At 51.1% G+C, this 24,704-nt stretch overlaps 1 protein-coding gene across 1 annotated transcript in view; it reads right to left on the bottom strand.

Annotated features, from left to right (window-relative positions):
• ASXL2 (additional sex combs like transcriptional regulator 2) overlaps positions 1-24,704 on the bottom strand; it is a 147,401-nt gene that overhangs the window by 56,434 nt on the left and 66,263 nt on the right. The window contains 2 exon segments of the mRNA XM_009890372.1: positions 1,041-1,200; positions 7,805-7,913. Coding sequence (XP_009888674.1) covers positions 1,041-1,200; positions 7,805-7,913 — 269 coding nt within the window.

The following is a 24,704-nucleotide window of genomic DNA, read 5'->3' as shown; positions in this document are numbered from 1 at the left end:
TGGTGATCCCCTGGGGCAGGTTGCCCCGAGAAGCTGTGGCTGCCCCATCCCTGGAGGTGTTCAAGGCCAGGTTGGACGGGGCTTGGAGCAACCTGGGCTGGAGGGAGGTGGCCCTGCCCAGGTCAGGGGGTGGACTAGATGATCCATAAAGGTCCCTTCCCACCCAAACTATTCTGTGATTCGATGAACTCAGCTCATTACTTGAAGAACAGTAGCAGAAATGCTCAGTTCATCATTCCAGCTACATCAAGGAGCAGTTAAGTCATTACACACCTCTCATCCCGCACCTTCCAAAGGGTGCAAACGCGGTGTCTTGTCTGGAGAAGGCAACAGTGGAGCAGAACATGAAGTTACAATACATTAGCACATTAGGAGAAATTTTCATTTTACTAGGGAATTTTGTCAGTGCAAAGCAACTCGTGGGTGATTTATGTTTGGAAGCATGAAATTCAGGTTTGGCATCTTTGGTGATTGACCTCTAAGACCTAAACACATCCAGAAACATCACTTTCCCTTCCCGGTGTGACATGGAGAAGTACATTTTAACCATCCATTTCTTGATCCTACTGTGAACCAAGAGAGAGGCGGGTGGATGCCGAGCTGTCCTGCAGCGGACAACCTCTGACAACGTGAGGTTAATGTCCTTCTCCCCACTGGCCGCTCCGCCGCAGCACTGAGCAGTCACTCCGTTTGTTGGTAAAGGACACAGCGCAATGTTTTTGGGAAGGCAGAGGGGCGGCAGAAAAACCTGGAAGAACTAGATGCACTGCTCCTGTGTGTGCAGCACAGTACGGTGGTCAGTGACCTGTGTAAAGGCCTTTTTACACTGAATTACAGACACCTTCTCCCCTTCGCAGCCCACAGCAGTAAAATAGCAGTGGCATCACGACTTCAATCCATGCACACAAATAGTACCAGCAGATTTCAGGCCACTGTAACAGCCTGTCTTTATAAGGCAACAGATGCGATGGAAAAAAAACCCAAAGTCCTTCAGAGACACAGATCATGTTAAAATCATCGCTCCTGAAAAGGAAAATTACCTTTCCTTTTCCATCTGCTTTTCTTCCCATCTTTGTTACTGCACCCGTCGCTGCTGCTGCTGCTGCTGCTGCAGTTCTCGGAGCTCTGAGAGTCGGACTGGGCATCGCTGCTCTCCTCTGAGCCATCCGAGAGCTCCTTCAACCCGTCTGGAACATCCTTCTGCAAAGGGAAGACACAGAGACAGTTACCCAATCCTCAATAAACTCTTCCAATTAATAAAACACTTATAAGTAGCAGTTTTATTTACCAAGCACCTATTGTGGATGGTTTTTGTCAGAACTTAAACAGTCACGCTGTCTTCCATGAGTTCATATAAAGCATTTACCGCCTTTTACACCGCCCTCGCCATCACTTCACGGGTACACCCTTCCTTACGCACCCGCTGTAGCTGTCTTCACCCCCCGTAATCACCAACCCCAACGCGCTCCGGCTCTACAATCATCCACTCAAGTTTTGAGCTTCATACAGAAGAACAGTGTGACAGCTCAGTGTCCCACCGTCACAGGCAGCATTATTTTCCAGCCGGGTCCTCCGCAGCCCCTGCCCTGCCGGCACAGGTCCTCGCAAAACCAGCGGCAGGAGCGCAGGCTGGGCGGTGGGCTTCACGCACCCCGGGGGTTTCAGCCCCGCAAGTGCCAGAGGAGAAAACCGCAGTGGTTTTCACCCGGTCCACACCTAAACCCAGACTGCCCTCTAGTGATTATCCCGCCGAATTCAGATCTCAACCTACATTGCAGGTTAGTGCTAATTAGTGAGAACAAACTGTTTTCTGCTGCTGAGGTCTTCAGCTGTGGTCGTTAGTGTCACCACTGCCCAACCGCCCAAAACCGCTCGGGACGCCCCGCAGAGGCGCCGAGCCAAGGCGGGCAGGACCGCCGCCGGAGGCAGCAGCTCATCCCCACCTGACACCGCATCAGACGGCACAAAATCCTCCTGTTAATACCCCCTGGGAAAAGTAAATTTAACCACCTCTCCCTTTAACCGGAGACAATTGATTTCCTATCCTTTCTCTGGAATTAGAGCGATGACTAATTTCCACGGGTAATGCCAAAAAGTACCTAAGACAACACAAGTGTTATCAATTTAATTAATTCCAGACTTCTCCCATCAGCAAGGTGAACTAACAGGTTCAGGTATTCAATTGTATTTTCATCTCGCGCTTCACAAATAAAGTTACTTTAACTGCACATTAAAAGTTATTTGTAAACTGCAGTGGAAGAGAAGATATCACCAAAAGCAGGAAAAAAATCCTTTATCAAGCGTCACCAAAGTCGACAAAGATTAAGCTTGTGTATTCCTACTGCTGCCACTCCCCTCATTAAACCTCCTTTACAGCTTAACCGTTGCAAAGATAATTTAGTCACCTGAGATGCAGTAATTACACATTTATCTATCCCAGGTTTTTCAAGGTGTCTCTTTCAAAGTCTTCTGCTGAGGGGAGAGGAAGTCTCGGCGTGGGGCGCCTTCCCCTCCTACCAGGCATGGGGGAACACACGAGCAGCTGGAAAACCTGGACTCCTTGGCTTTTCCTGACGGCATTTCTGGTGGGAGGGGGTAAAGACAACGGAGCCAGACTCTTCTCAGTGGTGCCCAGAGAAAGGGAGAGAGGCAACAGGCACGAACTGAAACACATAAATTCCACCTCCACGTAAGGAAAAACCTCTCTGCTGCAAGAATGATGAAACACTGAAGAGGCTCCCAGAGAAGCTGGAGGTCTCCATCCTCGTAGGAACTCAAAACTAACCATGACTGAACATGGTCCTGAGCTACGCGCTCTACTTGACCCCCCATTAAACAGTGAGTTGGACAAGATGATCTCCAGAGGTCCCTTCCCACCACCACCATCCTGCGACTCCAACCTCCCCTTGCTTCTGCAGACAGCAGCCCCGTTGGCTCACAGAGACCGTACAACGTCAACACCTCTCCCTCCAGCTGGGCCTCTTCCTACCAGTGAAAGGTCTTCACCAGTGTCTTCTGATGTGCTGTCCAGTCTGCACTGTGGATCCTGTGTTTTCTCAAAATTTCCATGCAAGACGTCAGTGTAAGATCTCCACTGACACGAACTCTGCACGCACCTGCAGCTCACCCTCCTGCAAGTTCTGCTTTCAAAGCAGAAGTGAACTCACAACTGCAGAACCATCTTCTCTACGCTATACTACTTCTTCTTTCAATAAGTGAACTTATTCCTTCTAGTGAACCATACTCAATAATCAAATAAAATTTGGTCTCTCAGCTATCAGTCCTGGAAACGCAGCTGGTAAGATGGTGTGCACTGGTTTTAGTATCTGTGGTAAAAGTTGAACTAGTCAGACTTCTCCAAATATCACGTTAAAAGTATTCCTCCAGACTGGAATCTTCCAGCCCGCTGCTGAACAAATCCACTGCACAGCGGGGAAAAATTCCAAGGTGAATGCCCAAGGGCAGAGCTACAACACCTTCACCCAAACAGGGACAGACGCTATTTCATATTCAACGTCACAATGAATTTGGGACCCACAAACCTGAAGGTGGCAGAGAAACATGCTTGGAAATCATCACACACAAAAACCCAGTTGGGGTGAGAGGTCTACGTGAAGGTCAATGAACTGAGGTACTGGACTTCCAACTCGGCACAGCGGGTGGTTGATGGGACAAAGGCAAACCCCAGCGCAACAGGGACCCCGTGGGCGCTGCCGTGCCACGGGACAGGGAGCTCGCGGGCTGCCCCGAGGGCAAGCGCGGCTGGAGGAAGGGACAGGGAGCACCTGCAGCCACCCCCGTCCCTCCTCGGCAAAGGCACCCCCGGCATTCCCCCTGCACGGCAGCAATGCAGAGGAATCCAGGAGAGAAACGAGGGCATCCAGAAGTGAAAAAAGTCTAAGACAAATGTAGACACTGTGCGGCTGCCTCGCTCATCAGCTTTGGTTAGATTTTTCTATTTTACTTTTTACTTCTTTGACCTTTTTTCTCTCGACCTCCTGCCAAAACGACTCTGTTTCTCAGCATCAGCACATCAATTTTCAGTCTAAATCCTACGAGCGTACATGGAAAGCGAGAGCATCCGCTCCACTAACATCACCCAGTCATGGGTCTTTGCAACACAAAGTACAGGAGGAAGCAATAAATACAAATATAGAGACACATTCCGGATAAGCGGGGGGTACCAGAGACAACACCGAAGACCAAGAGGCTCCAGTCACTAACTGGTGGGCCACCCACCCCCTCCAGATGCTCCGGAGAGGGCCAACGTGAACTTTGGAAGTAATATGATGGGGAAATGGAGGAGAATGAGGATTTGGGATATTGGCGGGGGGCTGCTGTGGGATGATGCAAAGCTTAGAAAAGAAAGTTGAGGGGAAGGGGGTGGGGGAGGATCCAAGCCGGGGAACAAAAAAAATCAGACCCCCGAAGCTCACCCCGCACGCGCAGCCTTCACAGCCCATGAAAAATACCAACTACAAGAAATTCAAATGTGAGAAGTTACCAGAAATTCAGCACTTTTGCCACACGCCCTTAAAGGTCATGGCAATTTGCTTTATTCTGTAGCATTCGGGAGTACTTGGAGTCAATTTTCCCCAGGGGACCAAGCAGACCGTCCAGGCTGGACGAGCAGCAACCAACACATCCTCACTGGGCCAAATGCAGCTCACCTCGCGATTCAGAGCCACCGCAGCGGAGCACCGCTGGCCGGTTTGGGGTGTTACACAGCCCTTCAGCAGCAGAGCAAGTCTGGAGCATCTAATAATTTTTAAAGAGATTAACTGTTATTCTTTGCCTCCCCCTCCCCATGCAAAGCTTGGCTATTATCTCTAGAGCGCTGAAACAGTCCTTCTGGGGTTCAGTTTGCTGCCTGTACCCTTACTGTCAGGCGTGAGCGTCTCCCAGGTGGTACGTCCCCCCCATCCACCCTGCTTGCTGCTGCCAAAAATACACCGCGCCCCGCAGAAGGGAATCCTGTCCATCAGCTCGGGACCTGACCTCAGCCCTCCTTAAACAAACCCTTGCAGCTTAGTCGAGAAAGCAGGCGCGCTGGTCGGGAGCTGCGAACCACGCCGTGTGTGCTCTGCTTTGGCGGAGTACCCGCTCACCCCCACCGAGGCACGCAGTGCGTGCTGCACCGCAGGTCGCTTCTCATGACTTTAATTAGACAAGGTTCAGGGAAAGGAGATGACTGGGTACTTGGAAACAAAGGGACAAAAAAGAGGAACACTAAAACCACGTTAATAGAAATTAATGCGAAATGTAGTTCAATTGCTAGCTGCCATTAGGAGACCTCCTCTGGAGCATCTCCCGGCCACCAGCGCCAAGCGAACCCCTCCAGAACACCCGACCCTTCGAACGTTATTTCACAGAACTGACATATCCCCTGGGTATGATTCCCCGATCCGCTTTACGTATCCTGATCATCAAGTCTAAGGAAAAAAATGAAAGGAGGATGCTGGCAGTGTACCAGCGTCCTTCCTCCCCAGTTCAGTGTCCGTACCCCAGCTCAGTGAGGCAGCAGAAATGGAAGCGCACCTCTGCTTCACCCACCAAGCCCGTTGCTTTCTCTTTTCGGAAGTGCGATTCCCTGGACACCACCTGGCTCTGCTTCACCCCACCGCGCTGTAACACGGGGAATGGTCAGTCCCGCTCTTCAAAGTTTTCTAATTGCTATGTAAGCCATCGGGCTTCGTTAATCATGGATCCACCGCAGGATTTCTCACTCAACCCATCCTCTCCACGAGTCCCAGGCCCCTCCTGGCGCTGCGCTGGGACGAACGTGGCACAGGGGACGCGGGACTCTCCCTCGTCCTGCCAGCCGGGCTTTCTCGCTGCTCCGTAGGTTCCCACCTCCAGACTACACAACCCCAAGGAAGGAAAGATGACAACAAAACCGCAGTGTCTTTAGATACGCAGGACACAGTACGCCTTTGGATAACTCGGCAGCTCGTCTGACCTCCTGATGAATACAAATCACTACATTTAATCAACTGACTCCTACACCGAGTTAAATAATGTTGGAGTTTTGCTGAAGGTTGACATTAGGAAATATAATCAGTCTTCACTTGCAGATGTCATGAGCAAAACAAACTGAGCTACCACAGTAACTCGGAGCGTGGCGTGTTGCTCGAATGCACGCTGAGCCTTCACTTGCCTCAGATTTAACCTCCAGACACCGAGTTTGCCTATGAGCCACCCCGCTGCAACGTGCTCGCAATCTTTCAAAAGGGACCTTTTTTTTACATTGTGAATTATTTTATTCTTCGAAACTTTTCAGCACGGCTTTGCCACATCACAACACAGAATTCACTGACTCGATTACCTGTCTACTCCCAGGTCAAAATTTTTTTCCGAGTCATAACGTTCTGAAAAAACACTCCTTTCCCAGTCTGGATTTAGGGCCGGCGTTCTTTATTCCTAAAATCTAAAACTTTATACTTTCCTGTAGCGAAACAAACGGTGCAAGAATTAGTCCAGTTTACCAGCACACAGACAACTACTTTCCCTCCTGTCTCTGTTAGTCCTTACCCGAAACACACTTGGTATCAAGATGGAGTTTTATGTAGTTTCCCTTTGGTGCACTGAAATCAGCTCAGCCTCAGCTCAGCACGATGACGCTCAAAGCAAGAAGTCTGCCGGATGTCTTGCAATGGCATTTTTGGAAGCTCTGAGAACGTTTCACTCTAACAGCCGTCAGCACCAATGCACCGCACCCGACGGGGCGGCCTCTGTTGTCACGTTACGTACAAACACCCACGGAACAACCGGCTTTTACGGGGTGGAGGAGACAGCCAGACCAGGCTTCAGCTGAGCTCAGTTTCTGACAATGAGGACATCTTTTTCTGGACAAGTCTTAGTTGATTTCCTCGGTAAACTAACCGGCACTTGTAAAGCAGTTTCTCATATATTTTGAATATTTTAGGATGAGATGAATCTCCTCTTAGAAGCTATTATTTCTCTCTGCTGAGCACGGAAAGCGGTTCCAGCGGAGACACCTACACTGGAGAGCTCTATGTGTAGGGAGAGGAATCCTACCTTACGGCACAGTCTTCAGAGAAAAAGTTACAGAAAATCAAGAACAGTGTGAGCTGGCTTCCTTCTAGTAGTTTAACTGGGAGAAAAGGTTTCAAATAAAGATTGTTTTTAAAGATGTTAATCAGATAAATCAGGGAATCCACACTTTTCCCCTACAATGTTCTCTGCCTACTATTAACAGACTGAGGATAAGGTAATTTTTCATTTCTAGAGATGAGTTGAGATCAGTGACGATGAAGTTACCCTTTTAGGGCTAAAACTTCATCACAATTTTAATTACTCTTTTATTTCTGGGATAGTAACTAATATCAGCAAACTACACCGCTGAGAATAAAGCCAGCACCTTCAGTTGTACCTTCAGCACCCAAGTGCTCACAGCAGCAGCACAAAGACCTAGTGCTTGCAGCTGGGAGGAAAGTTCACACTACAATCCACGCTTCTGAGGAACAGTTCCTTCTTCCCTCTATTAGGAAGAAATTTTTCACCCTGAGGGTGGTGATCCCCTGGGGCAGGTTGCCCCGAGAAGCTGTGGCTGCCCCATCCCTGGAGGTGTTCAAGGCCAGGTTGGACGGGGCTTGGAGCAACCTGGGCTGGGGGGAGGTGGCCCTGCCCAGGGCAGGGGGTGGGACGAGATGAGCTTTAAGGTCCGTTCCAACCTAAACCACTCTATGGTTCTATGATTCAGGGTTATCCTTATCCGGTGGATTTTCAAAGGGAATAAAGTCACCCGAGCATTCAAAGGAGACTGCCCAGCCGAGACACTTACCTTCAGAGTGTAGACTCCCATGCGCCCCGGGACCTTATAGAAAATGCCCTCTTCCCCTCGGGAGTTTGTATGTAACATAGCATTCAGGCATGCAAGAGGAGAGGTCCCACTGAAAACAAAAACACGAGGTTAATGTTCGAACGTATTTGGTCAGCGTTAATCTGCTGCTGGGAGACAATCACGGCCCCTCGCCCCACCATCACGCATGCAGAGGCAGAAAGATTCCAGATCCAACTCCTATTCTCAAGGAGAATACAAGTTGAAGCTGCTGTAATAAGCAACAGTGAAACCAGTCCACGTACCCACACTCCAGTCCCAGATAAAAAAAATCAAACAAAAAAACCCCAAGTTCAGGCTCTCCAATACCTTTTTTGCAGAGCATCAAAGCGGTCACACGTTTTCAAAGCTCCACATAGTCAACGTTGCTCATCCGAAACTCAGAGCAGATTCGTTGTGAGTTAACAACTGACTGCAGAGCGCTTTAAAGTTTTGGGTTTTTTTAAGGAAAACCCACAGCATACTGAAATGAGAGTTGTGGGATAAAGAATGGAAACCATTTACGCAATTTTCCCTGAAAAGAGTGGAGCTCTTCGATCCCAGCCAGAGAACCGAGACAGAAGACCCACCGTTTCACCGGTGCTGGTGGGGTTTCTTTGTTTGGTTTTTTCAAACCCATCCCGCTGTAGACAGAAGCAAAATCAGGTGGACACGGCAAGGCAGGTGACTTTTGCTCTCGCTGCAGGCTCAGGCTGATCGCACCTCACAGCAAATAGGTGTCCCTGCTCGTACCGCTTATCGGGGTCGAGCACAACCCCCAGGCAGCGGCAGTGAGATTGCGCGAGTCGCTTTTGCCCCCCAACACCCCCCCAAAAAGGCTGCACCCAGAACCATCACATTGACTAAAAACCTACACTGGTGACTGATGAACTGAAATCCCTGAGCGGGAGAGACAGCCGTTTGTCTGTAGTAAGTTTTGCTGGGAACATTCAAACCAATCCCATCAAAAGCGGTGAAGCGGCCCCTGGGAGGGAAGGGAGGTAAAGGCAGGAGGAGCGCAGCCCTCCGCCGGGCACACGCGCTCCAAGTTCTGCCTAAGGGCAGCGAAACAGCTCAGTTCGTTACTGCTGCCCGGTACAGGGAGAAGCCGACGTCCCAAACAGGTCTGGGACCTGGACCCCAGCGCCTACGAGCTAACGGGCTGGGGACCCTACAAGGAACACCGGCCAGACAGCGTCGCTCATGAGCTGCAGGAGAGACCCCATTCCGAGGGGAGGGCTGGTATTTCTGTTGCTAGACCCAATCCCATCTCTGCTGACCATCACACAAACGTCCAGCGAGACACCGGTCCTGGGACGCCCCGGGGCTCGGGCAGAAGCCGGGGGGGGGGTACGCAGTCGTTCCCCACCAGCAGAGCTCACCGTGGGGCTGCAGCCCACAGTCGGAGCAGATGACCCCCTTCAAACCCACGTTACTGCATGCAGCGGGGGAGAAAACAGCCTCTACAGCCTCTCTGCTCTGCGGGATCTTGTGCCTTCCGAGCCTTTGCCAGTGGCATTTAACAAATACTAGCCAAAACGGTGATGAGGAAGGAATTTTCCAAGCCCCAGCCCACAGCTCATCTGACCGCCTTCGCAGACGGCTCAGCCCCACGCTCAAGCGAAACGCAGCGGCGCCGGAGGAAGGAGCTGAGCCTCAGGCACGCCGGGGACCGCCCGCTGGGTCCGCTTTGGTTCTCACGTGGCAAAACTCAGTGTCACTCAGGTACTCCTACACCGACCCAGCGACTCCTCTGGCCAACAAACGTCTTCCGGAGAGACAGCCAACCGTGGCACAACAGGGAAATCGGTAATGTCAGCGCCTCGCTTCGACCCCTGCCCAGAGTTCCTGCTGTCTTCAGCGAGCCCGGTTGGCAATCCAGCCGGAATCCCTGCCGCTGGCACACACTTCTCCTAAACACACCTGGATGCCACAGACAACCTCTCCTCATCTCCTCCTCGACGGACCCCACCGAAACCAGCTCTTGGTTCACAGCTCCCGCTGCAAACGCGGATATGCCGCATCGGAAGCAACCCTTCTCAGGCCGGCTTCACCAAGGCCACGTGCTAACTTCACGAGGCTAATCCGCTTCTCCAGAGCGCCACGAGGTCTCCCTGGAAGCTCTAATTCAGTGGGATTTCCTACAGCAACCCCAAATTCTTTCCAAAGGGTACACCCTTCCACTCTTCTCGCCTTCGCTCCTGGCTGTGCTTCCCACACACGAGTACTACGCAAGAACTGCGCACAAGTACACTTTAGAGGCCCAGCAGCACCTGGCAGCATAAACAATATACCTGTCCTTCTCCCGTCAACGTTCGTCGTCTCCGCTCCTATCACTACATCTAGAAAATTATCATTTTATGCTTCTTCCCAGCTCGCTGCTAGCACCGCAGGCACTGAGACATTCCCACGCCCGGGAGGCTCCGGGGCAGGGAGGAGAGCTCTGCCACCTACCCGACCTTTGGGTCACGGAGGACGTTCTTTTTAAAAACTGTATCAGAGCAGAATATCACCGTTAAGCCAAGCACTTCACAAAAGTCTCGGCAGAGCTGCGCGTTGGAAGCTCCCCAAGGAATGAAGCCTTGGCGGGACCGGTCTTTCCAAACGCTGTACTGGTCTGGCACCGACGCTGCTCCTACTGAACTGATTCCATTTTTTAACAGCTTAGCCACGATTTTTGCTTTCTTTTTTCCTCACGTTTACCCATCTATAGTTATGTGTCTTCCTCTACAGGCTCTTCTAAGAAAGCTGGCACAAACCTAACACCATTCTAGGCGTTCATAAAGCTTATGGAGAACGTTTTAGAAGCTAAAAATCAGTTGATAAGCCCCACTTAACTTTTATTAAAAAAAAGGGGGGGTTGTTTCTTTATAATGTAAGATGCATGGTCTTCACGTCATATTACATCCTTTCTGCCTCTGTCAGCGAGTACTCACCAGCACTCGAACCTTTCCTGTACTTATTTTGGTGACTACCACTCAATTTAAGGCAGCGCTCCGGGTGCGGGGAGCAGTCCGTGCTTCCGAGCAGAGTCCCCCACGGTTACCACCACCCCGACCTGCAGCTCTGACGGTTTGCTAACAAACCAATGTGCCGTGAGACTGTGGTCACGTTTCTTCTCGGAGAGGAAACTTGTTCTCCTCCGAAGGACAAGATCTCTCCCCTCGCTGTCCTCTGCTGCCCTGGGCTCAGAGTCCCCCAGCGGTCACTTCCCACTTTCTCCCACTCCCTGTGTTCTGCACCCAAACTCCCTTTTGCTATTTTCAACACAATAGCTGCCTAAAACTAGCCTTAGGAACCAGACGTTACTACGCCATTCATTTCATTGCCGGTTGGTTTGGGTTTTTTTAATAATAAAGGCCATCTCCATCTGGCAGGAACATACACATCAGCTGCATCTGACGGTTCCTGTCACTCCACCTCAAAACCAGTAGCTCAATCAGCAGATGAAATGAAGATGAGTTGCTGCCCGCTCCAGATTCATCATTACCCACTGAAATGATGAGAGGAGAGGCTGAGAGAGTTGGGGCTGTTCAGCCTGGAGAAGAGAAGGCTCCGGGGAGATCTTATTGCCGCCTTCCAGTGCCTAAAGGGGCTCCAGGAGAGCTGGGGAGGGACTTTTTACTGGGGCATGGAGTGACAGGACGAGGGGGAATGGCTCTAAACTGGAAGAGGGCAGGTTTAGATTAAACATGAGGCAGAAGTTTTTCCCTGTGAGGGTGGTGAGGCACTGGCACAGGTTGCCCAGAGAGGCTGTGGAGGCCCCATCCCTGGAGGTGTTCAAGGCCAGGCTGGAGGTGGCCTTGGGCAACCTGGGCTGGTGGGGGGTGTCCCTGCCCAGGGCAGGGGGATGGAACTCGATGATCTTCAAGGTCCTTTCCAACCTAAACCATTCTGTGATTCTGTGATCTCACTTCCATCCCACCCAGATCCACACTGCTCTGTGCACAGAGCCATTGTCACTCTCCCCCACCACTGACCATCAGCTCCTACTGAGGTGACAGTTACAGGACCACCCTTCTGGGGTCTCAGAACAGGATTCGTCCTTCAGAAAAGATGAAGTGGGGCTCAGCAGCACCACAACGTGACCAGTTTGTAACTGCTTCTGCTCCTTCACGTCCCCCTTCGGGAAGCTGCAGCAGATCTGTCAGAGCTCAAGCCCCTCACTTGATTTCTAAAGCTTCTGAACAGAAATGTTCCCCAGCTCTGTGACCATGGTCGTCGATCACCCTGGGCTCCAGGTAAGCTCAAGTTGTGGTTGTCGGCTTGAAGACGAAGGGTTTGAGGTGCAGAAGCATAAACCTTCCCAATTTAGAGAGGTGGGAATTACATGGCTGCTTTCAAGGACAGTCTCACGGCAGGCTCCTGTTCCACCAGTTACCTACAGCAAACGAGCTCACTGCAGCACGGACAGACACCACGCGGACAGTTACGGTGGGAGGAGAAGGAAGAAAGGTATAGCCACACGCGTTAATGTCAAACTCTCCCAAAGGGACCTGAACAAACACTATCCCTTCTACCAGCTCCGCTCCACATCCTTCCCCCAGCTAACGCCCGCCGCCCGGAGGCTGCTTGCCCCTCCTGCCCCTCTCCTGTAGGGCATTTTCATTTGATGATGTAATTAAGGATCTTCCAAAATAAGCCAAAGACCAATTATTACGCTTCCCACTGTGTTAGATCGCCATATTCCCCTGTTGTCACCCGGCACTAACGACCGCCCCAGAGAGGCGGTGGGCAGCAAAGGGCTCTCGCTCTCAGTTAAACGCAACGTCAAAACATTTGGCCAGAGGCTGGCAATTCACAGAATGTTCAGCGTTGGAAGGGACCTCTCGAGACCACCCAGCCCCACTCCCCTGCTAAAGCAGGACTGCCCAGAGCACATCCCTCAGGACTGCATCCAGGCGGGTCTTGAAAACCTCCAGAGAAGGGGACTCCACCCCCTCCCTGGGCAGCCTGTGCCACTGCTCTGTCACCCCAACCCTAAAGAAGGGTTTCCGTCTGTTGGAACGGAACTTCCTCTCTTCCAACTTGTGCCCATCGCCCCTCGTCCTGTCCCTGGGAACCACCGAGAAGAGTCTGGCTCCATCCTCCTGCAACCCCCCCTTTAGATACCTGTATGCCATAATAAGGTCTCCCCTCAGCCTTCTCCTCTCCAGGCTAAAGAGTCCCAGCGCTCTCAGCCTCTCCTCATACGGGAGATGCTCCAGTCCCTCAGTCATCTTGGTTGCCCTTCGCTGGACTCGCTCCAGCAGTTCCCTGTCCCTCTTGAACTGGGGAGCCCAAAACTGGACCCAGCATTCCAGCTGACGGCTAACAGCAGAGCTATTCCCCGCGCTGGCAGTGGGGGGACAGAGGCGGAACGTGAATGCAGGCAGCAGAGCCCCCTACCACCCCACCGGGGCTTCCTTCACGCAGGGGGAGGGTTTGTTTTCGGAAACAAGGGAAGGCTTCCGAATCAAACCTGCATTTTCTGCCACCAATGCAGTTTGTGACGTTCCCATGAGGGACGCGGTGCACCCTGTTGAACGCAGCAGCGGGTACAACCCCACACGGTTTCACGGCACCCAGCCACACGTTTTCTGCATCAGCAAAGGCACTCGAGTTAAGCTGCTCCACGGAGCCATGGCACACTCCGGATTGCACCGAGTGAGCCGCTGGGGTGTCCCCCAAGAACCGCCTACTGCATGACGAGTCAGACATCATGTTGTATTAAAACATCGTGTCACAGCCCGCATTTTTACAGCTGATTAAGCAGAGTTCCAGTGCTCATTCCAGCCAAGTTTTTCAATAAGTATTTTTACATCACACGTGCTTAAAAATAGTGTGAAAAACATATAGTTTCCCATCAGGCTTACGCGTAATTGAGAGGCAGGGTGGGAACTACGGGGCTGGTGAAGAGCTGGGGGGGTCGGAGCTGGTAGTTTATGTGGGTAATAATGTACCTCTGCTTCATCGGGCCACTTTCCCGACAACAAAAGCATCTTCCTGTTAAATTCCTGGGCGAGAAAATTATTGACTCGGACATCCTCCACCTCCAGAGAGTTCCCGGTGTCCCGTCTAATGCTTCTAATGCTCATCACGCGTGGCACGAATCCAACTAGGGGGGGACAAACTGAGGCGAAGGGATTCCACACTGCTGCTTTTTCCATGCAAGTATCTGTCAGAATTGTACATTTCAGGTGCGCACGTACACGAGCTGCGTTTGTGCTCCTGTGAGCGGACAGGATTTTTAGTTGTATTTTCACTCATGCGCCCACAGCAATGTGCCACCTAAGCTTTTCACACCAGGGAACTTAACTTTAAACTTTACACTAGGGAGCGGCATTTTGCTACAGCAAAAAAGCAAACCTATTTCAGCTATTGTGCTAATAAAGGGGACGCTCACCTTTATCAACTATCCAGTGCTCAGTGCCACCCCCTGACAAACAACCCTTGGGGAAAACCAAGATAAACGTGCCTTTGTTTACGGTGGTTCACACCCCAGCGGAGGAACGCTTCTTGGGGTGGCGCAAACCAGAACAGAGTTCATCACGCTGATAAATTCAGCTGATGCGAACAGGCTGTGCTCATTGAAACCAGCCTGCGTTAAAGTAAAAAAAAAAAAGTAAAAAAGAAAAAAAAAGATCCATTTGCAACAGTTTAGAAGCTGCAAAGGTAACTATAACAACATTAAGCAGGATTAATTTGGTTTCCATAGCGTTACAAGTGCATACTGAAACCTCCTAGGTTTTACTTCTCAAAAAGCTAAAAATAGCACGGCCTTTCTGTACATCTGCCAAAATCCGGGCAGCAAACTCCGCATCAATAGGACTCCCGGTGCCAGCGCAAGGGTCACAGCCCGAGCTCTCGTGCCTAGCCCTGGGATCTCCCAGAAAAGCAGGAAACACCAATTTGTTCACCCTTTGAAGTTTTAAGTCGTTTTACTTTCCCATACCTTGCCCCTTACCCTCACTCGCAGCGTATTTCGCCTCGAGAAAAACGAGGGAGTCACGCAGCCGCCCACTCACAGCTACTTCTAGCGAAAGCAATGCTTTGGAAGTGCTGACAGCGGTTTTAAAGCACAGCATCAAGAATATTTCCACTTTCGGATGCTGTTGAGGAGAGGTCCGACACAAGCACGTACCGTCAATACCTCCAGGTGAGCACCTGCCGACCAGACGGAGCAAAACCCACGTTCTTAACCTCCGTCCCGGGCAGCGCAGGGACCCGCGCGTCAGCCCCACCACCCTCACGCGTCAGCCCCACCACCCTGCGCAGCGGCGTCTTGAATACGCTTATTTTGTCAGACAAAAGTGTGGTACGTTTGGAGCCTCTGCCGGAAGCATTTCCAGCATACTGCGGCGGGGGAAGCAGTAAGTGCCCGTGGAACGGCGATTTGGGTTACGAACTCTGTTCCAACCGTTCTGCTGCTACTGCTGCGCTCAGCAGCGCTGCTCGCCACTGAAAATGGGGTTTTAGTAATTATTCCCATCCTACACTGACTTCCCAGTTAAAAACAACCAAGTTAACAGATTTACTGGAACTTATAAACCTGTTAATACTTACAAACCTTTGGCTGCAACTATTTATTTTTTTTTTTACACTGTTGACTAAACAAGGGGGTTTGGTAGCTTCTAAGTACCTATTCTATTTTGAAAATTAACATTTTTCATATCTGCACTTCCATTTCAGTAATATAGCAGAAAATTGATCTTGAAGCAATCAAGTGACAGTCCCTCCACCTGCAGAACACTCCCATTCTTTACCTATTTTATTGGATTGCTGAAAGGGCTAAGGCAGCGTAATTGTCATTTTTTACAGCGAAGAGGTCCTGAGGCCAGGCAGTGGCGTCACAAGGAATACATACTCCGCGCTCCGGCCCCTCCAAGAATGTCCCTAAGCTACCTGATGTTTCAGACAGACACGTACATACCAAATTTTCCTTCTGAGAACTGCCAAGTTTAAGCCATCCTTAAACCGTGGCATTTAAAACTCCGCATTAAATTCAAAGCTTCTTCAGACTGAGCAGGAAAAAAGGGGTTTGAGAGCGGTAGAGGCACAGAAGGCTGAGGGGAGCGCTCTCTGCGCCGAGCGGCCGCCGGTTGAAGGGGAGGAAGGAGGTGGAGAGCTTCTTCCCACACTTCCAGCCCGGCGGGGGCATCCCTTCCCAGCACCGCAGGCACCGAGCTGACCCCTTCCGATTTGCAAACAGAGCCTGCCCGAAGCGCTGCTGTCCCCTCACAGGTGGGGTGAAATTTTTCAATCACGCAGTATTTGAATGGAAAAACCTTGCCCTCCGAGCGTCGCGCAAGGTGCATTTACCCATCAAAAGGTTACTTTATATTAAAGCTCCATTTTTTTATTCGGTTAGCAGCTTTTACAGGATTTCTGTGTCCAGAAGCCGTCCCTCGTTTCCAAAAACAATCTGGGCACAGAAATGCCGCTCGGCCCTCACCGGGTCCGCTCCCCCCAGGTGCTGGAGCACGCGGCAACCTCGGCACCAGAGGAGGGTTAGTTATTGCCTTCTGCTCTAAACAGAACCTTAACATAAAGTGCACCCAACAGCGAGTGTCTTCATCCCACATCGCCACTGCGCGCCGATGTAACTGGGTAAAACTGCCCAAAGGACGGCTTTACAGGTGAGGGGTTTTCCCATTTTGGTTTGGGTTTTTTTTTTTTGAGCATCCCCTTCTTCCCAACTTCCCATTTGAATCAGACATTCACACAAATAGCTTTTTGTTTGTTGTATTAGTATATTAAAATATGATGGTTTAAAAAAAAAAAAAAACAAAACCAAAACCAAACAAGTTTCAGATCTACAGAAGCGTCAGAGCAGAGCGATACCGTAAGCAGACACCACCAGGCCAACTTCAAGCTTGTTAAGCGAATTTTTGATTTAGCAAAGCAGCTTATTTGACGTGTTAAATTTTGCTTCACCCAACATGCACTGCCAAGTGTCCCCGAGACAAAAGATGCACAAAAACACACCATGCAAATCAAGCATCCCCGAATCGGGGCGGCAGCGCGCGGGGTTCGGGTGTCAGGCACCCGCGGGGCCGCCCCGTCCGCCTCGTGTTCTCCACAGACTTCACAAACAGACGAGAGCTCAGGTTTGCATCGCAGCGGAGCGCTGATGCAAACGGCATGCAGGAGAGGCAGGGTAGGGGAACAGCGGCACCAACGCTAGAGAGACTACCGTTACTCGGCGGCTAAGCCTGCGTGAAACAAGCGGTTGCTCTTAATTAGGGCTTTTGCAGCTCGCGTTAATAGAGAGGAGTAGCTTTAGAACAATCAGCAGTGGTTCTTACCTTCTGGAGTTGGAGTGCAACCCAAAAAAAGGAGAGAAACACCCCTTTAAAAACTTGAGCAAAACAATTGTCTGATCATTAATATGAACCCTCCCCCCCATCCACCAGAACCAAATTCAGAAAGTTTGGGGCAGACCTGCGGCAACACTAAGACCAGGTTATATCAAAGAAAAGACACAGACCACTCCGACGTTTCCAGCCTGTTTCCGCAGAGGCTGGCGTACAGCTGCCAACCCCCACCGACTCCCAGATGCTCTCATTTCAACCTTCACCACTTAACGAGCTCTTGACACAAGTCAGGCGGACCCTTACGAAATCCCACACGGGGACAGAGAGCAGTATAGGGATATACTTCTCTTACTCTTTCACACCCCCTCAGCACTACTCTCCGCTGTGGGTAAGACATCAGCCCCGACCCAGAGGGACGAGACAGACCGAGCAGCTTAAGGAGGCCAGCAGTCCCGGCGCGGGAAGGAGCACGGGCTGCTCCCCTCACCCCTCCACGGGGAAGGCATTCATAACGCCAACCAGTACTCCACCGGCCTCATTTATGTACTCCACAGTAGTGGCACTGGGGGCAGGGGCCGTGTTTCACGCTATAGAGCGGATTTTAACACACCAGCGCTTGAAGTTCATGGGAACTTGGGCAAGACGGAAACACGGCGATGGCAGTGAGCCCCGGTGGAGCCGTGGGGAGCAATGTGTGCCGGGGCCCAGGAGGTACAGGGAAGGGGGTGAAGATCAGCCAGGAGGACGCTACAAAGCTCTGGGGCACACGCTGAAGCTGGGCTTTACTTCCAGCTCTAATTAACAGGCTATCAGGACAACTGAACCTGACACCAGTACACTCCGACACCGTGTGCTGAGCCCTGCGTAAGACCAAAACCCTTCCAGAAGTTGTCTGACTGTCCTCGAGGTGGTTTGCAGGTGTAAGCAATACCTTCAGGTTCACAGCACTTGATTAGCTCCGCAGCATCCACAGGTAAGGTACCTGTTCACGTGCTGTTCGCATCCTTGAGGGACTACGCAGAAATCAGCATTTTCTGATTTTAAAGGAGGAATCCAGACAGAAGTACCTTCCTCTAAGGCTTTGGGGGCACAGAGCTAAAACTGCAAAGTTTTGGGGTTCCCCCCCTTTATTTCTGCTACAGAACCATGAGCCAGTTCAAACTGAAGATAAATCCTAAACGTAAGTATTGAGACCTCGGCTCTAGCATTTTGTAAAAGAGAGTCAACCTGTTAGATTCCCGCAGCGCTCATCAGCAGAGCACTGCACCCCAGGCTTCTCCCCGCAACAGCAAGCCAACACGTAACTTTGTTTTGAGGAGACAGCAAAACCTGCTGCTATGGCAGTCTCAGGGTTAGAGGGTATTTTGTTAGTTACGGATTTGACACCTTTACACAAGGGATATGGGAAGAGGCACCTGGTCAGAGTTTCTCCTACATATAATAAACGCATTTAGCACTCCCTGCTAATGGCAACTTATTTTTTCAAACCAACATCTTCCCCTACATGTGTCATTCATTTATGGCATCCACTGAACTCATCTCCGTGTTTTTGTACAGACACCGAGTGGTACAGAAACCTGTGGCTACTTCAACTTTCAGTTGAGTGAATGCTAAGGAAGCAGAGAAGACCCGCCGTGTCCCTCCAGAAGATGAGCTTTTCATTCTGGGGTCTACGGGGGAACCAGCCCGGCTCCCCATGAAGTAGGGGCACCATCTGCAGGCAAAGCTTCCTGATATGGAACCAGAAGAGAAGGTGGCCTGGAGCTGGTGGTGCTCAAGGGGCAGAAGCTGCGTCTCAGCTTTTCCTCCCTTCAGGAGAAGCCCTGGTGGGGAGCCCCTGCCGGGTTCGGAGCAGATCCTGAACAACAGGGCAGTCATGAGCGCCCAGAAGAGACACTCACCGAACATGCCGCTAACCTCGTTAAACATTAATCTGTAACTGTCGCTGTGACTAATACTTGACAGCCGTTTGACCAAAAATAGCTTTAACCTGTGCTTTACACCACAGACTTTACACACAATTCCACTTAGACACAAAGATCTCATGAAGGTCTCAGAATACCACGTTCTGGTGGTCTTCCATTAAAAATATACGTTGATAACAGTTGTATTTTCTCCAGAAAAAGCCAAATCTGACTTTCAGCTGACTAAAGGGGAAAAAACCTGCAAGACCTTACTGCACCAGCATTTACTGGCCTTTTCTGCCACCGGCCCCTTCTCCTGAAGGCTTACGGTAATTAGTAGAGCAATTACAACGTGCAGCCTCTCCCGTGAGGCTGGCCCTATGGCACCACCTTCCAACAAATGGCCCTTTCCCATCAGCAAAACATCGGGAAAGAGCCCCAGAACCCCAGCTGTGAGTAAGAAATCCTGCACGGGACAACCCCCGGAGGTTAGTAACGTCGTTATGGACATTTTAAGAGCCATCTTCCAGCAGGTGAAGATAATCTAACTAGAAAGAGCAGAGAGATTTGAGGTAACCCAACCCTGGTGGTTCTTCAATAAGAAGTGCGGATGCCCCTGCCCTATCCGCCCCCAACACGCTCAGTATTATCAAATCCATCAGACCTGAACTCAAGGTGTTCCAGCTCCTGCAGCTCATTTGAAGGGTACATTTCAAGAGGCTGTGGATTAAAGGATGCCTAAAGTAATTTAAATGTTTGTCAGCTGATGGCTTCAGCTAGCTACAGCACCTTCCAAGGCAGCTCATGATTTGCAACTTCACACCCCGAGAGTGGGGAAAACCAAAGCGGTTGTGTGCCACCAGAGCACGACCTGTTTGACGTGCTGTACCTCAGCGGCACAGACTGGGAGCAGCCCTGTTAACTGCACTCCCGGCCCACAAATACATCTATTAAGGCTTCGAGGTATTGCAGTGACTCACAATCTTACAAGAGGCACTGCAGCCAAAAGGCCACTTTGCTGCGGCACAGGAGACTGGGAACCACGAGAAAGTAATTTAGATGGGCAGGAACCTCTGGAGGTCACCAGTCCAACCTCCACCTCAAAGCAGGAGCTGCTACATCAGCTGTCTCATGGCTTTGATCAGTCCAACCCTAAATACCTCCAGAAGCGGAGGTCACACCACCCTCCCTGGTCCTGCTCCAGTGTTTTATCACCCTTACGGTGAAAAAAAATTTCCCGCTCCTATTCTAATCCGAATTTCCCATCTCGCAACTTGCATTCGTTGCCTTCCAGCCTGGCGCTGTGCACCTCCACAAAGAGTCTGCCTCCACTTTCGAGGAGCGATTGGTAGAACTGATCGCTCACCAGAAAATGCCAACCACCAGATTATGAAAACCAGGTTTAAATCCAGCAGCTTTTAAACATACAGTCCTACGAAGAGGTCAAGCAGAAGTCTCCTGGTGCGGTTAGCTACGGACTGCCAGAGCAATGAGTAGTTTCATGTATTCTAGACCAGTCTACACAGAAAGGTGGTTTTTGGCAAACGCTGTGTTACCTGACCTCCTCACTGCGGGATGCCACAGCTCTCACTGGGCAAATCTGCTCACACATATTCTATTAGGAAGTTATGAAAAGCTTTACTTGAACAAATGAAGACTGTAAACAAGCCAAGGACAACTCCCTCCAGCATCCCCTCCCGACGGGGCGCAGGCGAGGGGCCGTGCTGCCCAGGCCTCAGCTGCTGCCGCCAAAGTCACTCAACTTGTGCTCGGATGCAAACAGGAGCCTTTGGGGAAGGCTACACGGGCGGTATAAACTGAGAGGAGGTGCTGGGCGGATTGTTCCCTGCAGCGCCCTTGAGGGCAGAGCACTTGCTGCTCCCATCTCCAAACAGCTCCCGGACGGAGCACCGGCTGGTCCGCACAGCCGGCGGTGCAGAAAAGCCTGCTCGTGCGACACGGAGATGCTACAGATTACAGTCTTTGCCGCTAGAAGAAATTTGCTGGTGTGCTCAATTTGTACTCGAGAAGCCACGTGGTTAGCCAAGGTCAGAAAACACTACAGCAACACGTGTCCTCCCGAGGACGCTTTGCTCTTGGGCCATTCTGAAGCACTTCTGGCAGGTTCTCCCATCCCAGCTGTTCCCACCTCCGCTACCCCACTCCCACCAGGAGCGGCAGGAAAATAAGCTTCAAACTGGCTTTCTCACTTCAGCACGGCGTTTCCCAGCTCCCTGCTGCGGCGAGGCAGCGTGAGTGGAAAACACAATGCCGCAGTAGGTCCCATCACCACCTCAAAACCTTCCCCTCCTGGCTCCTGCCTGACCTGGTATTTTTCAGCCAACAGCTCAGATGATCAGAGGACACTGAGGAAACACTAAAGATGAGCTGCACGTCAAGTGGCCCGAAGCCATTTTAAGAGCAACACCATGAAGGTTGCTCAGACTTGTGATTTCCTTCATCAAAATTTGAGTTCTGGGTAATATTTAAGTCACCAGAAAAAATATATCATCTTCAATACAGAGACAATTTCAATTTGCCACTGCACAGATAAGTGACTAAAAGGAGACAGCAAGCAGACTGCAGAGCCAAAAGTTGTTTCCTTTGCATTGTGACTCCAGACATTGAGGATGAAGGCAAAACTCTGGACACGCTTACTCCACAAGAAATTATCAAATGGATTATCACGTATTCTACCAAGATGATGCTGTATATTAGCCAAGCATGGCTAAAAGGTGGACAATAGCCTATATATGTTCTTCAACTACAAGGTCATGACCTGAACCAGACTGAGCTGATGAAAATGCTTCATTTCTTAAAAGCAAATGAAAGCGTCTCGAGCCATAACAACAAGTTGTAATGAGCGTGCAAGAAGGCCAAGTGCAGGTCCTACAGCTGGGTCGGGGTGATCCCAAGCACAGCTCCAGGCTGGGCGGGGAATGGCTGGAGAGCAGCCCTGAGGAGAAGGCCCTGGGGGAAATGATTGACCAGAAGCTCAGCATGAGCCGGCAACGTGCGATCGCAGCCCAGAAGGCCAACCGGATCCTGGGCTGCATCAGAAGTGTGGCCAGCAGGGCGAGGGAGGGGGTTCTGCCCCTCTACTCCACTCTGGGGAGACCCCACCTGGAGTACTGCCTCCAGCTCTGGAGTCCCCAACAGAAGAAGGACATGGACCTGCTGGAGCGTGTCCAGAGGAGAGCCACGAGGATGATGTGAGGGCTGGAGCACCTCTCCCATGAGGAGAGGCTGAGAGAGTTGGGGCTGTTCAGCCTGGAGAAGAGAAGGCTCCGGGGAGATCTTATTGCCGCCTCCCAGTGACTCAAGGGGCTCCAGGAGAGCTGGGGAGGGACTTTTTACTGGGGCATGGAGGGACAGGACGAGGGGGAATGGCTCTAAACTGGAAGAGGGCAGGTTTAGATTAAACATTGGGAAGAAGTTTTTCCCTGTGAGGGTGGTGAGGCACTGGCACAGGTTGCCCAGAGAGGTTGTGGAGGCCCCATCCCTAGAGGTGTTCAAGGCCAGGCTGGAGGTGGCCTTGGGCAACCTGGGCTGGGGGGAGGTGTCCCTGCCCATGGCAGGGGGGTTGGAACTCGATGATCTTCAAGGTCCTTTCCAACCTAAACCATTCTATGATTCCATGATTACGGAGTAAGCTGAAGGATTTGGTCTATACTTAACATCCTCCGGGCTTGCAAAAACACTGAAGAACTGGAGACTCTACAGAGGAAGCGAGTTTACATTAGTAGACTCAAACCCAAGATTCAAACTCTCCAGCAGACTCAGACCAGCAAATCTTCATGCTGAGTTTCGCAGATCCGCCATTCCCGCAGGGGCGAGGGCCTGGCTGGGACCCCCGTGCAGTGGCACGAGCAAGAGGAGACGCTCGCCCGCTCTCTGCCAGACGCAGGATGCCCATCTCTTCCACTGCTGCATAGTTTCAGTTTTCCCATTTTCCCAATATTTTTTAAGGTAGAGAATATTTTTCACTGGCTATCAATTTAATTCTCTTCACCTAAATGAAATTTATTTTGCCTGGGAGAGCGTTTTATTGTAGGTCCATCATAACTTTAAGGAGCAGCTTTTACAAAGAGGACAGTCTAACAGTTTGGATAGAGGCAGCTTTTGATTGCGAGGGGGAACCCTGTAAGAGATAACCTCTCCTCACACCCAGTGGCAGTGGGATCCAATATCAACTTCATCCTGTTCAAAACAATTTAAGAACCCTGCGTAGCCTTTTGAAAGCCCACCTTCCACCCCTGCCAGGGGCGGGTGTGTGTGTGTTGGGTTTGTTGTTTTTTGGAGGGGAGTTATGGTGGAGGAAGAGTTTCCCAGCATCAAGCTGTTGAAGTGCTAAAGGAACAACTGCCCTGAGAATCACCGAATCCCAGACTGGTGAGGGCTGGAAGGGCCCTCTGGAGCTCCCCCATCCCACCCCCGCCAGAGCAGGGGCACCTCCAAGCAGTGGCACAGGACGGCGTCCAGGCGGGTTTGGGATGGCTCCAGAGGGGGAGACTCCCCCACCTCTCTGGGCAGCCTGTGCCACTGCTCTGCTGCCCTCACAGCAGAGAAGGCCCTCCTCAGGTGGAGATGGAACTGCCCATGGTCACCTTTGTGCCCGGTCCCTCTTGTCCTGTCACTGGGCACCACTGGAAACAGACTGTCCCCATCCCCCGGCACCTCCCTTGAAGGACTGATCAGCGTTGAGAAGATCCCCCTCAGTCTTCTCTCCTCCAGACTGAACAGCCCCACGTCCCTCAGCCTTTTGGCATGGAGGAGTGTGCAACTTAGCTGCCCCATCCCCATCTTACTCGCTAGCTCTGCAGCGGGAGACAGGGAAATCAAAGTACTGAAGAACAGCTGGGAAACATTTTGGTGAAAAGCCTTCTGCAAAGAATGAGGAGAGATCACGTTTTTGGTCCCTCAACTCAGTCTGAGATGCAAGAGCATCCCCGAGCAGGCAGCAGCTTCCCTCTTGCTCCAGACAGCATCACCTAGTCCAGAACCCAGCCTGACCTTTGCTCATATTTCTGAGCCAAGTCAACGGGAGACTATTTGCCTTTTAAGTTCATCCTCTGTCCTCTTGCAAGACAGTGACCAAGTATAGAGATTCTTCCCCACTCCGGCAAGATCCTCGTTTCATAATACACAGGCTACCGGAGGAGTAATGCAAACGCGACGCTGCTCCGAACTGCGCAGAAGCTAAAAGCCCCGTGTTTTCTTTCCAGACGAGGGCAATCAGTGTCACTGCAGTTCTCATCGCTCAGGAAGACAGACTGTTCCCATTACCAGACTGAGAGCACAAGCTAACCACAGAAATACAGCAGGCTGCTGATTTTCAGCTAGCTAAGGGGAGGAACATAGGAAACCGGTTAAGAAACCTTATGGAAATCTAAAATTACAGCGCTGGCAGCTCATTTATACAAGCGTCAGACCGAGCAGCTCCAGCGCCCTTCACATAACCACCTCCTTGTCGGGAAGCAAGTCACCTCCTCAAGGATGCTCCAAGCATCTTGCAAGGAATTTGGAAGGACCACCTTGCCAACGAGAAGCATAAATTAGCCACTGCCTGGAGGGCAGCCAAAACTTGAAACCAAACTGGTAATGACACACTTATCTCTAGTCCAAATATGACTACTGAGAAGGGGACTCTGGCTTCTATACTCC

The sequence above is a fragment of the Charadrius vociferus genome, unplaced genomic scaffold (assembly GCF_000708025.1).
Source record: "Charadrius vociferus isolate BGI_N301 unplaced genomic scaffold, ASM70802v2 scaffold647, whole genome shotgun sequence".
Lineage (NCBI taxonomy): Eukaryota > Metazoa > Chordata > Aves > Charadriiformes > Charadriidae > Charadrius > Charadrius vociferus.
The sequence above is the reverse complement of the archived record's forward strand: the minus strand, read 5'-3'. Positions and strand labels throughout refer to the sequence as shown.